General features: G+C 58.1%; 1 protein-coding gene across 1 annotated transcript; it reads left to right on the top strand.

Annotated features, from left to right (window-relative positions):
* Nucleotides 1–488: 488 nt before the first annotated feature.
* Nucleotides 489–13755, top strand: SNX33 (sorting nexin 33). Its single transcript, XM_015538679.2, has 2 exons — nt 489–3199; nt 9121–13755. Exons 1-2 carry the CDS (start codon nt 1732–1734, stop codon nt 9372–9374), a joined length of 1722 nt encoding a protein of 573 aa, XP_015394165.1. The 5' UTR covers nt 489–1731; the 3' UTR covers nt 9375–13755.
* The last annotated feature ends 323 nt before the right edge of the window (nt 13756–14078 follow it).

Below are 14078 nucleotides of genomic sequence, written 5' to 3'. Positions count from 1 at the left end.
CCCCAACCCCGGGTGTCGGCTCTGGCGCCCTCCTCGCAAGCCCGCACTTCGCAAACTTTTGGAGTTTTCCTCCAGTTGCGTCACGGAAAAGGCAAAAGGGTGACCGAGCCCAGAAGGCGAGGCGGCGGCGGCGGCGGTGGCGGCGGCGCGGAGCGGAGCCCGAGCCCTTCGGGCGCTAGGTGTTTCCCAGCGTGGGCGGACGGGCGGGGGTCTTGGGGGATCGCGGCCCCCTAGAGCGCTGGTCGCTGTCACCCTCCCACAGCCGGATCTGGGAGCGGGCGAGTGCTGGCGAGCGCCAGAGGGAAAGAAGCGAGGAGTAGGCTGGGGCCCCGGCGCCCGAGCCCCAGGCCGCGGGAGGGCGGAGCCGGGCCGTCCCTGCCCAGCCAGGACGCACGGAAGTGCTGTGGAGTTTGCCCAATTCCCCAGCCTGCTTTTCCTCCTTCCCTCCCTCTCCCCACCCCTCACCCCCCCCCCCCTCGGCTATTCCCTCCTTTCTCCGGACGCCACCTCCCGGAATCCCTTTTTCTGTTGTTTTGGAGCTAGCTTTTCGCTGGCGGCGCAGAGGGACTGCGAGTGTTGGACGCGGAGGCGGGCTGGGGGCGCAGTCCGCCGCCCACCGGCAGGAGCCCGCGGGGCAGAGCGGAGGACGGACGGCGAGCCGGCCGGGCGCACCATCTGCTCGCCGCAGCGCACTCCCCAAACTCCTGTTGAGTGTGTGCGTGCACGCCAGGGTTGGGGGTCTGTACGACCTGCGCGCGGGGACCGGGTACCGCGGGGATTACCTTTGGACGAGGTCCGTGGACTCAGATCAGGGTCAGCTTCAGGCTCAGAAACTGCTGAGGAAATAGGCAAACAAAAGAGGCCACTCAGCTAGTGGCCAGAAGTCGCCAGAGCGCCTCGTCGCGCCCCCTCCTTCCCTAGGGTGGGGGCCGGCCACTTGGGAGGCGGGGAGAAGGCTCCTGAACCGGCTGGGGGCTGGGGGCTGGGGACTGGGTCTGGGGCTGGGGGCCGGGGCCAGAGCCGGGCCAGAACAGGCCAGGCCGCCGGGGTCGAAGAGTTGGCGGCCTGTTGTGTAAGCCTCAGTCCTTGTTTTCCCCGGCCTGGCTCGTTGTGAAGCCGGACACATCCACCCTTGGACTAGATTCAAGAGGCTGCTGCTTTTCTCCATGCCCCTCTTGGATTTTCTGGATTTTTGAAAACCCAGTGGCCGAGGAGGAGGAGGAGGAAGGAGGAAGGAGCAGATCTACAGAGGAATGTGAGAGCCTCCCAAGGCCTGAGGAGCCAGAAGGAGCTGGGAGCCAGAGCTGCCCAGGGTTTCTGGAACGGTGGTTTCTGAGTGATTTTCTTCTATTTTAGAACATTGTTCCAGTGGAAAGTGTCAAGCGAATTCTTGCCCTCTCAGAGCTGATTTCTCCGAGTCACTTGACTTTTCTTCTGGGAGTGGGAGGAAGGAGAGACTCCCCGATCTGGGGTTGCCAAGGGAAGAGAGGAGGATTATACATGATCCCTCCCTGATCACGGGAGTGTGCTGGGAGACCTAATACTAATAGGGCAGTTAATGGGCAATGGGCATTGTTTTGAATAGTGGGAGGCTGGACAGCATCTGTGGGTGCTGAGACCCCAGCTTAGGTTGCTGACAGACTGAGTTGCTGTGACAGGCCTTGAGCTGCCCGTGCATTCTCAGTTCTGGGCAGGACCCTCTCCTCTTCTTTCTCTACCACGGGTCCAGCCATGGCACTGAAAGGCCGAGCCCTCTATGACTTCCGCAGCGAGAACAAAGAGGAAATCAGCATCCAGCAGGATGAGGACCTGGTCATCTTCAGTGAGACCTCGCTGGATGGCTGGCTGCAGGGCCAGAACAGCCGTGGTGAGACAGGGCTCTTCCCTGCCTCTTACGTAGAGATCATCCGTTCTGGTGCCAGCTCCAACCATGCCGACTATTCCAGCAGCCCAGGCTCTCTGGGCACCCAGGTGAGCTTGTATGACAGCTCCAGTGTGGCCAGTCCTTCCAGGAGTGGTGGCGGTGGTGGCTTCCTCTCGCACCAGGGCAGCTTTGAGGAAGACGACGACGATGACTGGGATGACTGGGACGACGGATGCACAGTGGTAGAGGAGCCTCGGGCCGGTGGGCTGGGCACCAACGGGCACCCTCCTCTCAACCTCTCTTACCCTGGTGCCTACCCCAGCCAGCACATGGCCTACCGGCCCAAGCCACCCCTGGAGCGACAGGACAGCCTGGCATCTGCCAAGCGTGGCAGCGTGGTGGGGCGTAACCTCAACCGTTTCTCGTGCTTTGTGCGCTCTGGGGTGGAGGCCTTTATCCTGGGTGATGTGCCCATGATGGCCAAGATCGCTGAGACATACTCCATTGAAATGGGCCCTCGTGGCCCCCAGTGGAAGGCCAACCCCCACCCATTTGCCTGTTCAGTGGAGGACCCCACCAAACAGACCAAATTCAAGGGCATCAAAAGCTACATCTCCTACAAGCTCACACCTACCCACGCTGGCTCACCAGTCTACCGGCGCTACAAACACTTCGACTGGCTCTATAACCGCCTGCTGCACAAGTTCACTGTCATCTCCGTTCCCCACCTGCCAGAGAAGCAGGCCACAGGCCGCTTCGAGGAGGACTTTATTGAGAAGCGGAAGCGTCGGCTCATCCTCTGGATGGACCACATGACAAGCCACCCCGTGCTGTCCCAGTATGAGGGCTTCCAGCATTTCCTCAGCTGCCTGGATGACAAGCAGTGGAAGATGGGCAAACGCAGGGCAGAGAAGGATGAGATGGTGGGTGCCAGCTTCCTGCTCACCTTCCAGATCCCCACGGAGCACCAGGACCTGCAGGATGTGGAGGACCGTGTGGACACCTTCAAGGCCTTCAGCAAGAAGATGGACGACAGTGTCCTGCAGCTCAGCACCGTAGCATCAGAGCTGGTGCGCAAGCACGTGGGGGGCTTCCGCAAGGAATTCCAGAAGCTGGGCAATGCCTTCCAGGCCATCAGTCATGCCTTCCAGTTGGACCCCCCCTTTAGCTCCGAGGCCCTCAACAGTGCTATTTCTCACACGGGCCGTACCTATGAAGCTGTGGGTGAGATGTTTGCTGAGCAGCCCAAGAACGACCTCTTCCAGATGCTCGACACGCTATCTCTCTACCAGGGCCTGCTGTCCAACTTCCCTGACATCATCCACCTGCAGAAAGGTAAGAGCCAGAGTGGGCAAGAGACCCTTGCTAAGTCTGCACTCTGCTGGGCACTGGGGATATGAGGATGGCCTAGAGGAATGGAGCAGCCCATCTAGTCTTTCTGTCTCATTCATTCATTCATTCGACAGTGCGTCAAGCATCTGCTGTGTGGCTAGGTGTAAGGAGATATTATTGTTCCTGGTCAGCTCTGGTTACTGACCTCATGAAGCTCGCTGTTTACCTTTTGTTGTCCATTTGTTTGATTGTGCCTTCATTTTTTCTGTTTCTGTCTCATTTGCTCATCTATCCATTTATGTGCTGAGCCCGTCAAGGTATCAGGCTGAGTCTGGGAATGCGGAGATGACCGAGCCCCAGGACTTGCCCTTGAGGAGCGCACAGGCTTACGGGGGCCACAGACACAGATAACAAGAGCACAGAGTGGGGCCTGCCTTCCCGCTCCTCACAAGTTCCACTCCCTGCCCTTGCAGCTTCAGAGCCTGGTCTCCCTGCTGCATGCCCTATCTGTGAGCTCCCTGTCTGTGTGCGGGAGGCCCCCTGTCCCCGCTTTGCAGATGAAGAAGCTGGTGTCCTAGAAGAGTGGTTGCACAGGGAGTCCCTGGCCCAGCTGAGACTGTCCCTTCCTCCTTCGCCTCCCCAAGGACACGTCCCTGTTGGCCAATTCCCAAGCCCAGCTGTGTTTTCAGTTCTCATGGCCCCCCTCTGTGGGGGAGGGACAGGATGGGCCTCTGTCTGTTAATGTTGGGCTGTCAAGGAACTGCCAGGGAAGTGACTCATCTCGGGTCACCGAGGGGCACCCGGGCTGGTCTAGGGGAGGAACAGGGGTCCAGGGCACTACCCACATGGCCCCTCCAACTCCTCCTTCCTGAGCCTAGATTCTCTTGCCTGAGCAGTGAGTCAGGGGCTGACCTGGCAGGTGGCTGAGTCCTGGGGACCACAGGCAGGGCAGATGTCAGGAGAGAGGTGTGGTCCTCCCCGGGGCTGCTTGGTAACTCAGGAAGAACGTCTGCAGGGCGTGGGGCTGGCTCCCTGGCCCCTAGGCCCTGAGGTCAGGCCTGGCTTGGTGCTGAGTTTTCCTCTGGGTGGGGCCAGGAGGCAGACCTCTGGACTGAGCCTGGGGGACAGCAAACACTAAGCTCTGCCTCAGTATCCAGGAGAGTCGGGAGTAAGCCAGCCCTGCTCTATTTTCCCGGGAGATTGACTTCTAGAACTTATCCAGCTCCTGGGCTCCTTTCTCCTCTCACTTTCTCTTCCTGCTTTCCATCTCTGCCCTTTTTCCTCACCTCTACCTTCCTGTCCTCCTCCCCTCTTCTATCAGCTTCAGGAGACATGTGGGGACTGTGTCCTCCATCTGCTGTGTGTTCCTGGGAAGTGCCTTCCCCTCTCTGGGCCTTAGGTTCCTGCTCTAGAAAACAAGGGAGGGTAGATCTAGTGAGCTCTCAGGCCTCCAAGGGGGTGAAGACAGGAGACTTCTGGGGAGGGTCTGGTTGAAAACAGAGTGATGCCTTAGAGCTGAGTCTGAGCTCTAGGGCTGGGATATGGCAGTGGACGTGGCTGGCAGGCTGGGGCCCAGTGGGGCAAGTGTTTCCCTGGGCGGAAGTGGAGCCACTCTCGCTGCTGTGCTACGGCCTGGGAAAGCTGGTTCAGCCAGCTCCTCGGATGGCATGTTTCTGTGTGGGCAGTGGCAGGGGAAAGCAGGGGCACAGTGATTAAACAGCTGCCCCTGTGCACTTGCTGGGGACCTCACCCTGGGCAGAGCTGGGGGGAGGAAGGCAATCCCATACCCAGCCAGAGTTCCCAGGCTTGTACTGAAGCAGGAAGAAGTAAAGCTGGATGGGCTTTTCTGACTCTGGGGCAGGGAGACAGAGCTGAGAGGGCTTCTACCTGAGGTCTTTCTGAGAGTGCGGGCCCAACAGGCCTCTGGGCTGGTGCATTCAACCTTAGGCAGAGGCTAACCCATCTTCTCTCACCCTGAGGACTCCTCCTCAATAGACCAAGCCCATTGGGCTTACTCTTCCTTCTTCTGGGCTTTGCATTGCTACTCCTAGGCCTGTGGTCGGGCAAGTTAGGGAGAGAGGCTTGGAATCTGGCTGAGACAGAATTGGACAGGTTTGGGGGACCACAGCCTGATGGGGGTAGGAGGGGTTCCATGCTGGCGGTGTGGGTGGAACCCTTTCTCAGAGAAAGGAGCAGGAAAGTTGGGCCTTGGGTCCCTAGAATTCTACCTAGTCTGTCTGGACATCTGAAAGATGGCAAGAGTGTGGCAGAGGCCATGGAAGGAAGCTGATGGGAGGCTCAGGTGGGATCAGGAGACCAGGATTTGGACAAATGTTGCCTCTGAGATGACCGTGAGAGCGTTTTCTCCCCTCAGTGTCCACCTTAGTAAAATGGGTCGTGGAGCCTGATTGGCACTGAGATGAAGCCCACCAGTCTGTCTGCCCACTGGCCCGGGCCCTGGAGCTCAGTCCAGGAGTCTCCTAAGAGGAGTAACCGTATAATTAACCATCTAAGCCAGGGAAGTTTTGGGGATGAAGGGGGCCCTAGTAATAGTTACCCTGGGATAAGGGGAAACAGTGACCATCCAGGGCCCCTACCTGAGAGCCAGCCAGGGTAGGGCTATGTCCTAAGGCTCAGCACAAGCCAGGGAGGTTACAATAAGGTGGGATGATATGCAGAGCAGGAATTGGGGCCCAGGGGTGTCTGACTGCACAGCCCAGGCTGTTTCCCCTGTGCCTGACAGATGGGGTAAGGAGCTCCCCCAGGGATATGTGCATGAGCCAGAAGGGGAAGGACGAGGGAGCCTTGGGTGCTTTAGCACTGCTAACTCAGCTGGCATCCTTGCTGGGCCGGAAGCAGGCCCAGGGCTGCAGAATGTACGTGGAGGGACCATGGGACTCACAGGTTGGCCAAGGTAGAATGTCCCCTGCAGGACCAAGTTCTTGTCTGGGGGAAGAGTGGGTCCGACCTCTGTGTTCTGGGCCATCACCTAACCCTCTCTCTCCCTCCCCTCCTAGGCTTCCATAAATAAAGAGAATCATATTGCTACAAGCCCCCACCAGCTGGTTGTCGCTGTCACTGAGAAGCAGTCCGCACACGCTTGCGCATGTCCTCTTGAGCTCTTATTCTGTCAGGTGCCATCCTAAGTGCTTTATACAGACGAGTTCAGTTAAACCTCAACTATGCTATAGGGCTGGCACCATTATCCCATTTTTCCAAGAGCACTATACCACCAAGGACAGTTGTCAGCAGCATCAGATCTGGTCTGGCCTGTCCCTTTTGACACCTGAGAAACCTCCAGCCCAGCAAGAGCAGTGGCTTGCTGGAGGTGACACAGCTGAGACTAGGACTCAGACCTCTTGTCCCTGACCTGGGTGGGGGCCGGGTAATTACCTCCGAGAGGTGGAGACAAGATGGATTAAGGTAGGATCTTAGGAAATATGTCTGGGACCCTGGGGCTCTGAAGCTTCAGCCTCCTTTCCTGGTTCATAGGATCCGGCCTATAGGACACCTGCCAGGGCAGGAGGCCCCCTGGGTCCTCAGCTCTCAGGTTGAGTCCTACATGGAATGTAGCAGGGATGCTAGACAGGCCTGAGCCCTGACTCCCAGCCTGTCTCTGGGGTACGTTAATGTTAGCTGGTCCCGGCCCCAGATCTGAGTCACAGGGTGGAGAGGTGACAGAGAGCAGGGTGGGACCTCTGCCCCCCCCCCCCCAGGCAGCTTTTGTCCCCCATCTTTGGCTCCCTGCCTGTCTGTGGATACCTAGCAGTTGCAGTAGATTTGTTTCTATTATTTGGGCCTCTGTCTCCTCGTCAACAAAAGGAGCCTTTCTTTCCTCCAAGGCCAGAAAAGCCCTCTTGAATACAGGTCCACCCTTAGTGCACCGAGATTTTTTCAGGCAGGTGGAATCCAGGCTAGTTAGTGTCTCCTTTTCAGGTAGGATCCTTGTCGTTGTCTGGGGGCCCCACACAAATGGGGTGGCTGGGTATGAACCCTCTGCAGTAGAAGCAGTATCCACTGAGGAGGGGTATGTCTGGGCCAGGCATCCCCCGTGTGAGGGGCATGAAGGAGGCTGGGAGCCCCTAGGCAAGTCCTCCTGTCAGGGCCTCGGTTTCCTCTGTACTGTAGTGGGGTAGGGGTGGGGGTGGAGGGTGGGCAGCTGGCATCTAGGGCCTCTTTAGCTCTGAAGTCTCTTATTGGGTCCTCATCCTGGGCCTTGGGCTGAGCCCTCTTCTGCTGCCCAGGTCTGGCCAGCGGGGCAGGAACAGGAGGCAGGAGGTGGCTCAAGGAAGGTGGCAGAAGGACTGAGTGGGTTGGGAACTGGTGACTGCAGAGTTCTTCTGAGTGCTGTGTGAGCGGCCCTGGAGATACTCCAGACTTGCGACTGTCTACCCCAGATGCCATTATTAGCCAGTTAGCCGTGCACTTGCTAACTAATATGCAACTACTTGCATAACTGCTTGCTAACTACTCCTTCTAAATCCTTCTGGAGTTATTTCCAGCATGTAGAGCCCTGGGCCTGACATACAGTGAATGACCAAAAAAAGGGATCTTGAATGCATCGGACATCTTGAGTGAGAGTAAAAAGAGTACATCTTGAAGGCCCCCGGCATGCTGTTGGTGTGCCCTGGATGCTTTTGAAGTGCCTGGGGGTGTTCTCTCCTCCGTGCCAACCCTGCCCACAGCCTTACTCTTCTGTGCACAGTGGATTCCCTGCAGCCCCGCGAGGAGTTTGTGCCAGGCACAGGCGAACTGCCTCCTCCTCCCGGCACCTGTCCCCACTGCCTTTGATGCACAATTAGTCAAGTGCCTGTTAATTCAGAGCTGAAATTCATTCACCAACTGCTTGCTGATTCATTCAGATCTTCTAAATTGGATCCCCTGCCCAGGTTCATCCCCCGTCCCCCATCTGTCACCTGGTTATGACTAGGGCTTCCTCTGGTCCCTTTAGGCTGGTGTGGGGAGGGGCTGGGCCCGTTTGTGGGGAGATGCACACAAAAGAAAACTCCAGGTGGCCTGTGAGGTGCTATTTTAGAATCAATAGTGTGATGGGGGTGGGGAGAAGCCTGGAGAGGGGTCCAGAGGCATTCTGCCTCGGTACTGGGGGAGGCTCTGGTGTGGAGGTGGTGCCTGAGCCTGTTGGGGAGCCTTAAATTGTGTGTAGAGATCTAGGAGGTGGAGGTGCAAAGGTAGGAAAGAGCAGGGTGAGTTTGATGAACATGGGGCCAATTCCCAGAGGGCCTCACAGCTAGGAGAATGGGCATGGGCTTTGATCTGTAAGCAGTGGGGGCCGGGGGGTGGGTCTGGAGCTTTGAGTGCCCAGCTTGGCTGCTCTTCAGGTACCACAGAGGACCTCTCAGAGTCTGGGCCTGAGGTGGGAGCCCCTTAGGAGCCTCTTATAGTAGTTCAGTGAGGAACAGGTTGAATCAGCTCAGCAGACATGTACCAAGTGAGCTCTCCCGTGGGCTAGGCTTTGTCCTGGGTGCCGGAGACATTGAGCTCACAGACCAGAGGAAGGCAGGCAGAGCAGCCACAGGGTGGTAAGAGCGGGGCAGATGAAAGCCCTGGGAATGCTGGGAAGTACCTAATGTGGTGGGGGGAAGGCTTCCTGGAGGAGGTGATGTCTGAGCTGATCAGGAGCCAGTGTGAGAGACGATGCTTCTGTTGGATAAGGACAGCCCTGTCCTGGAACAATGTACAGCCAGCAGGGCTGTGACAGTCTGGGTGTTGTGGGCTGATGGCAGTGCCCCAGGTTTGGAGGGGAGTTGAGCTGGATGGAGGTGAGGGTTTGGGGAGCGTCCTGGTGGAGACACCAGGTGGAGGGTGGATAGCACTCATGAGGGGGCTCACGAAGGGTATAGGGAGCAAATGGGGGAGACCAGAGCCCTAACTTCCCTTGTCCTCCTCCACTGTGCCCGTGCCAGGCGCCTTCGCCAAGGTGAAGGAGAGCCAACGCATGAGTGACGAGGGCCGCATGGCACAGGACGAGGCAGATGGCATTCGTAGGCGCTGCCGCGTGGTGGGCTTCGCCCTGCAGGCTGAAATGAACCACTTCCACCAGCGCCGTGAGCTCGACTTCAAGCACATGATGCAGAACTACCTGCGCCAGCAGATCCTCTTCTACCAGCGGGTAGGCCAGCAGCTGGAGAAGACGCTGCGCATGTATGACAACCTCTGATCATGTGTACCTGGCCCCCACCCTGCCCCCGGGCCTGGTCGCCGCAGTGCACTCCGCTCTCTTGACCTCCCCACACCAGCAGTGGCTGGGAGGGGATGGGGTGGGCTTTGGAGGAGTCCTGGGTACCCCCGGGGAAGTCTCCCAGCCCTTAGAGGTAGGGGCACAGAAGGGGTGAGAGTGGGGTCAGGAAGCTTCTGGGCTGAGGTCTGGGCTGCTGGTCATTTGCTTGAGGCCGGGCCACAGTCTTAGCCTCCCCTAGAACCTACAGTACTTGCTCACCTGGCTACCACCCCCTCGTCCATTCAGCAGGCACCAGGGCCTGCTGCAGCTCCGGGTCAGATGCTGGGCACCCGGGACTGCGACATGCCTGCCCTCAGGGAGTCCCCAGTAGAGGTAGGGTCAGACACAGAAACAGATGAGGGCAATGCAGAATGATTGATGGTAAATAAGGGGTCCCTGGGAGCTTAAAGAAAGAACCACTCATTCTGTTGGTCAGGAAAGGCTCCATAGAGTAGGTGACATTTGAGTAGTGTTTTGGAGAATGACAGAGACCTGCCAGACAGTAAATGGGGACAGTAGATGAGAGATGGGGTGGTGGGGGGGAGACATTCAGAAGAGAGGAATAGCATGGGCAAGGATGTGGAGGAATGAAAACACCCCTTCCTCCCACCTTTACTTTTCCCAAGTAAGTTTCGTGCCCCCTCGGTGGAGATTCTGGACTGTGTGATGGAGGGGAGGGATCTTCTTGCTCCTGTGTCCCTGTCCCTGCCTCACCTTGTCCCCTCTGGAGGAGCTGCGGGCCAACTCCCTCTTGTCTCCCCTCCACCTGCTGAGCCTCCATTACCCCTTGGCTAGGGGACCATGCAGCATCTTTACCCTGGGCTCAAGGTGCTGAGACAGGCCACTGACCCCAGGACGTTGGTGGCACCTTTCTGGAAAGGACACCCAGAAGTTACCAGATATTTGAGTTCACCAGCAATAGCTCTCCACATTCCGAGCAGGCTCGGGCCCCAGGCTTCCAGGGTCCTCAGACCCAGTGACTCCCGGAACCCTTTCTGTGGCACAGAGGGAAGGCCAAGATGGGCTGGCTTGCCCACTGCCCCAGAAGCCCTGGGCCCGCATGCCCACGGCCAGCCTCACTGTGATGTCAGCCCCAGCTCCCTCCCTGGCCAGGTTGTGCTGTCTCCCACGTGTGTTTACATCCTCCAGGGGGCTACTCCTTCCCCCTAGGCCTGGGCATGGGCCAGCTGTGGGTTGGGGGAACTGACAGGTGCCACTGCTGGCCCCCCCTTGGGAGGTCATGGCCACTCCTGGCTCCTGCTGCTTGAATCTTTTTTCTTTCTTGTTTTCTTGATAAACCTTTTGCAATTAAGATAACAAAAGCATGGCTTTTTTGTTTGGATCCTGCAGGGATTGAGTGTGGGGGAAGGATGGAACCCTAAGTTTCCCTGGGAGCTATTGGATTATAAGGTTATGTTGGGCACAAAACCTCTAAAATTTGGGGGAGGACTGTGCTGGTGGCAGGTGCTGGCTGGGGAGCTAGAGGTGGCCATGGGCCCCAGCCGGACTCACACCCCTCCCAGACCTCACTCTCCTCATCTCTCAAATGGGTGGAGTCCTGCTAGGGTTTGGCTGTGCTCTGTGATTTCAGACTGAGGGTTGCCCGAGGAAGGGATAGGAGGCCGTGCCCCACACAACCTAATTGTTCCTCTCCCCAGGGAGGCATGCTCCAGCTTTGCCCCCAGGAAAGCCCTGGTCCAGGAGAGGTGGGAGGGGACTCAGAAATTGTGTCCTTCCCCAAAGAGTCCCGGGTGTCCAGGCCGGGGGTGGCTTCCATGCTGGAAACCAAGGAGGTCCTCCCCAGCGGGGCCCTCAGCGGTGTCCCAGTCAGTATGAGCAGGAATCAATGGGAAGGAGGGCAAGGGGGACTCGGTGGAGGGAGGGCTGGTAGGTTCGGGGCCTCAAGGGAGGCTTTGGCCAGGCCAGGGGCCCAGGCAGCTTGTGGCAGTGAGAGGGGGGTAAGGAATGGCCAGTGCAGTGGGGAAAGGGCAGCAAAAGCTCTCCGTTCAGGGCAGAGCACCCTCTGGCCCTAGGTCAAAATTAGGTCAGATTTGGGACTTTCTGTGGAATTTTCCCCTCCCTCCTCCCTGCCCTCCTTCCTTCATTTTCCAACCCACCCAAGGACCTTCCCGCCCTTAACCTCTTCACAGCTTTGACCTCCAAGCAGCCTTCTATAGAGGGAACTCTGACCACAATGGGGGAGTCTCCTTACTGAGGCCAGTCTGGGTAGGAGTGGTGGGAATGCCTTTCTTAACCCACAGTGCCTGGAAAGTCCCCTGTTCGTGCTTCCTGCCCTGGGAATAGCACGACCCTCTTGTGTCCCTTTCTTTAGAGGGGGAGCCACCTCCCATGCCTCCCAGCCTTAGGGTGAGGGAAGCAGTCTGACATTTTTCTCAGGAGGGGCTTGGACCTAGGAGGAGAGTCCAAATGTGAAGTCTTGGGACTGGCCAGGTCTATGCTGTAGGCATCCTGAGATCTCTAGGCTGGGGCAGGCCCGTGTATAGTGGGGAGTGAGGATGTCACAGCCATTCTCTCTGTTTCTTTATGTCTCTGTGTAGCTTGAGGTATTGGGGGTGGGGTGTGTGTGTGTGTGGCGGGGGGAATTTGAGATGGATCTGGGCTGACTGGAGCCCTTTCAGCAGGGCCCTGGGGGACCGGTAGGGGGGGTGGGGGAGCATCCTGGTGGTGGCAGAGGCTGCTGGCTGGCCTCGGTCACATGCCAGGCAGATGTTCCAGACTGAGCTGGGCCCAACTGCCTCCAATTCCCTCCCTCACTTTGCTCTGAGGGGGTTGGAGAACAAGGCCCCTCTTTCTGCCCTGGGCAGCTATCAGGACCTGGGGTGGGGGTGATCATGAGCCCTGATCCCTGGTCTTGGCCCAGCCCAGGAAAGGAGTTTGCTTTGTGGCCACATGTGGGTGTTGGGGATGGAGGCAGCCCTCAGATCCTGCGTCCTGGCTCCCGGACACACCGGAAGGCCATGAACTGCTATGCCACGGCAGTGCCACGACTGGAGCAGAGCCAAGCCTGTGTGAGGCAGGCCGACAGGTAGTTCCGGACCCAGCTGAGCACCCCTCCTCCTTCCCGTGGCACTGCCGTGTAGCCAGCCACATGTCCACGTGGTTGCAGGTGTAGTCGCCTAACCCAAAGCAGGCGCAGCCACGTGCAGCCACATACCCTGCCCACAAGCATGTAGGCTACCCCTGACCATATGTACACGTATGCAGTCATGTACTCACACAGTTTCACTCCCAGCCACGGTGCCACACGCTGTCACACATTCACAGCCACATCCACACGTGGCCACATCCACACACATGCCATAATCCCTTCACATAGCCATACCCCACCCTCACTCACGGTCATACCTCCGTCCTACCCTCGCAGAGCGACACGCGCAGGTACTCAGATGCACGGCCCCAAGTTGCACACGCTCATAGCAAAGGTGTCACACAGGTAGCTGCTTCTAGACTGCACCTGCACCCCCTGCTGGGAGAGCCAGTGGCATCACCCATTGTACAGACAGGGAACTCGAGGTCTAGCGAGCGGCTGGCCGTGTCACCCACAGGGGCCAGAATGTATTCAAGGGCCTGAGCTTAGCTCCCAGTAGCCCTGCGGCCAGTCCCCAGGGCCAGTCCCTACTGCCTCCATTACCCCCTGGCTGAACCCACCCAACAAAGCTCCAGGCATCTCCTATCTCTCCAGCCAGAGCTGAGGCTGCAGCGTCCATATGAGCAAGAGCCAGGATGCGGTGGGCAGGGCCCAGGCCTGGGCGGGAGGAACATTCCTGCACCATCTCCTCCCCAAGCCTGCGAAGACTGGGCCCGCCCTGCCTGCCTGCCCGCTGACTCAGGCCTCCTGGAGCCAAGTCTGCTTGTCCCCAGCCCCCCGCCAACCTGCTTCCCTACCAGCTCAGCTCCAGCGCGCCTCTGACGGCCGGGGTAGGAGACCATGAGCCCTGGCCAAAAGAGCATGGGGAGAACTAAAATTTACCTCCCCCAGACATAGCTCAGAAGGGCTGATTGTGAAACCCCGTCCCAGGGTTCAGGATAGTTTAACACAAAGCCTTTTTCCTTTGGCTTGGTTTTTTTGTTAGTCAAACCCTAGTGCAGTCCAGGCTGTTTAGAAAACAGTCTCCCGTGGCTGTGGCCTCCTTGGTCCTCACAGCAGTCCTGGGAGGCGTCATTATTCCATTTCACAGACGAAGGGACTGAGGCCTGGCCGGAGGGAGGATGGGGCCGGGCTGGGATCACACCCTGAGACCAAGGTGGAGCTGGACTCGAACCCAGCTCTCCGACTTCGTTCCTCAACGTCTTGACTGACTCACTTAGGTCTGAGGGAAAAGGAGCTAGCAGAGCTCCGCTCCACAGGTGAAAGAATGGGAGCTGGCCGACCCAACTGCTGACATGTGATAGGGGCTTGTGGGTAGCGTGAGTCCTGCCAGCCCTCAGGGACGAAGAGGCTACAGTGGCCCTGCACGGTGGCCATGGCATTGACCCAGGACCTCCGTTTACAGATGAACGTGTGTGAGGAGCATCACTTCATTTCTCTGCAACTGACTGGAATTTCTTTTCTTTTCTTAAAAAAACATTTTTTTAATGTTTATTTTTGAGAGAGAGAGAGAGAGAGAGTGAGTGCAAGTGGGG

Source organism: Panthera tigris, chromosome B3 (assembly GCF_018350195.1).
Source record: "Panthera tigris isolate Pti1 chromosome B3, P.tigris_Pti1_mat1.1, whole genome shotgun sequence".
Classification (NCBI taxonomy): Eukaryota; Metazoa; Chordata; class Mammalia; order Carnivora; family Felidae; genus Panthera; species Panthera tigris.
This window is presented reverse-complemented; position numbering and strand designations above follow the sequence as displayed.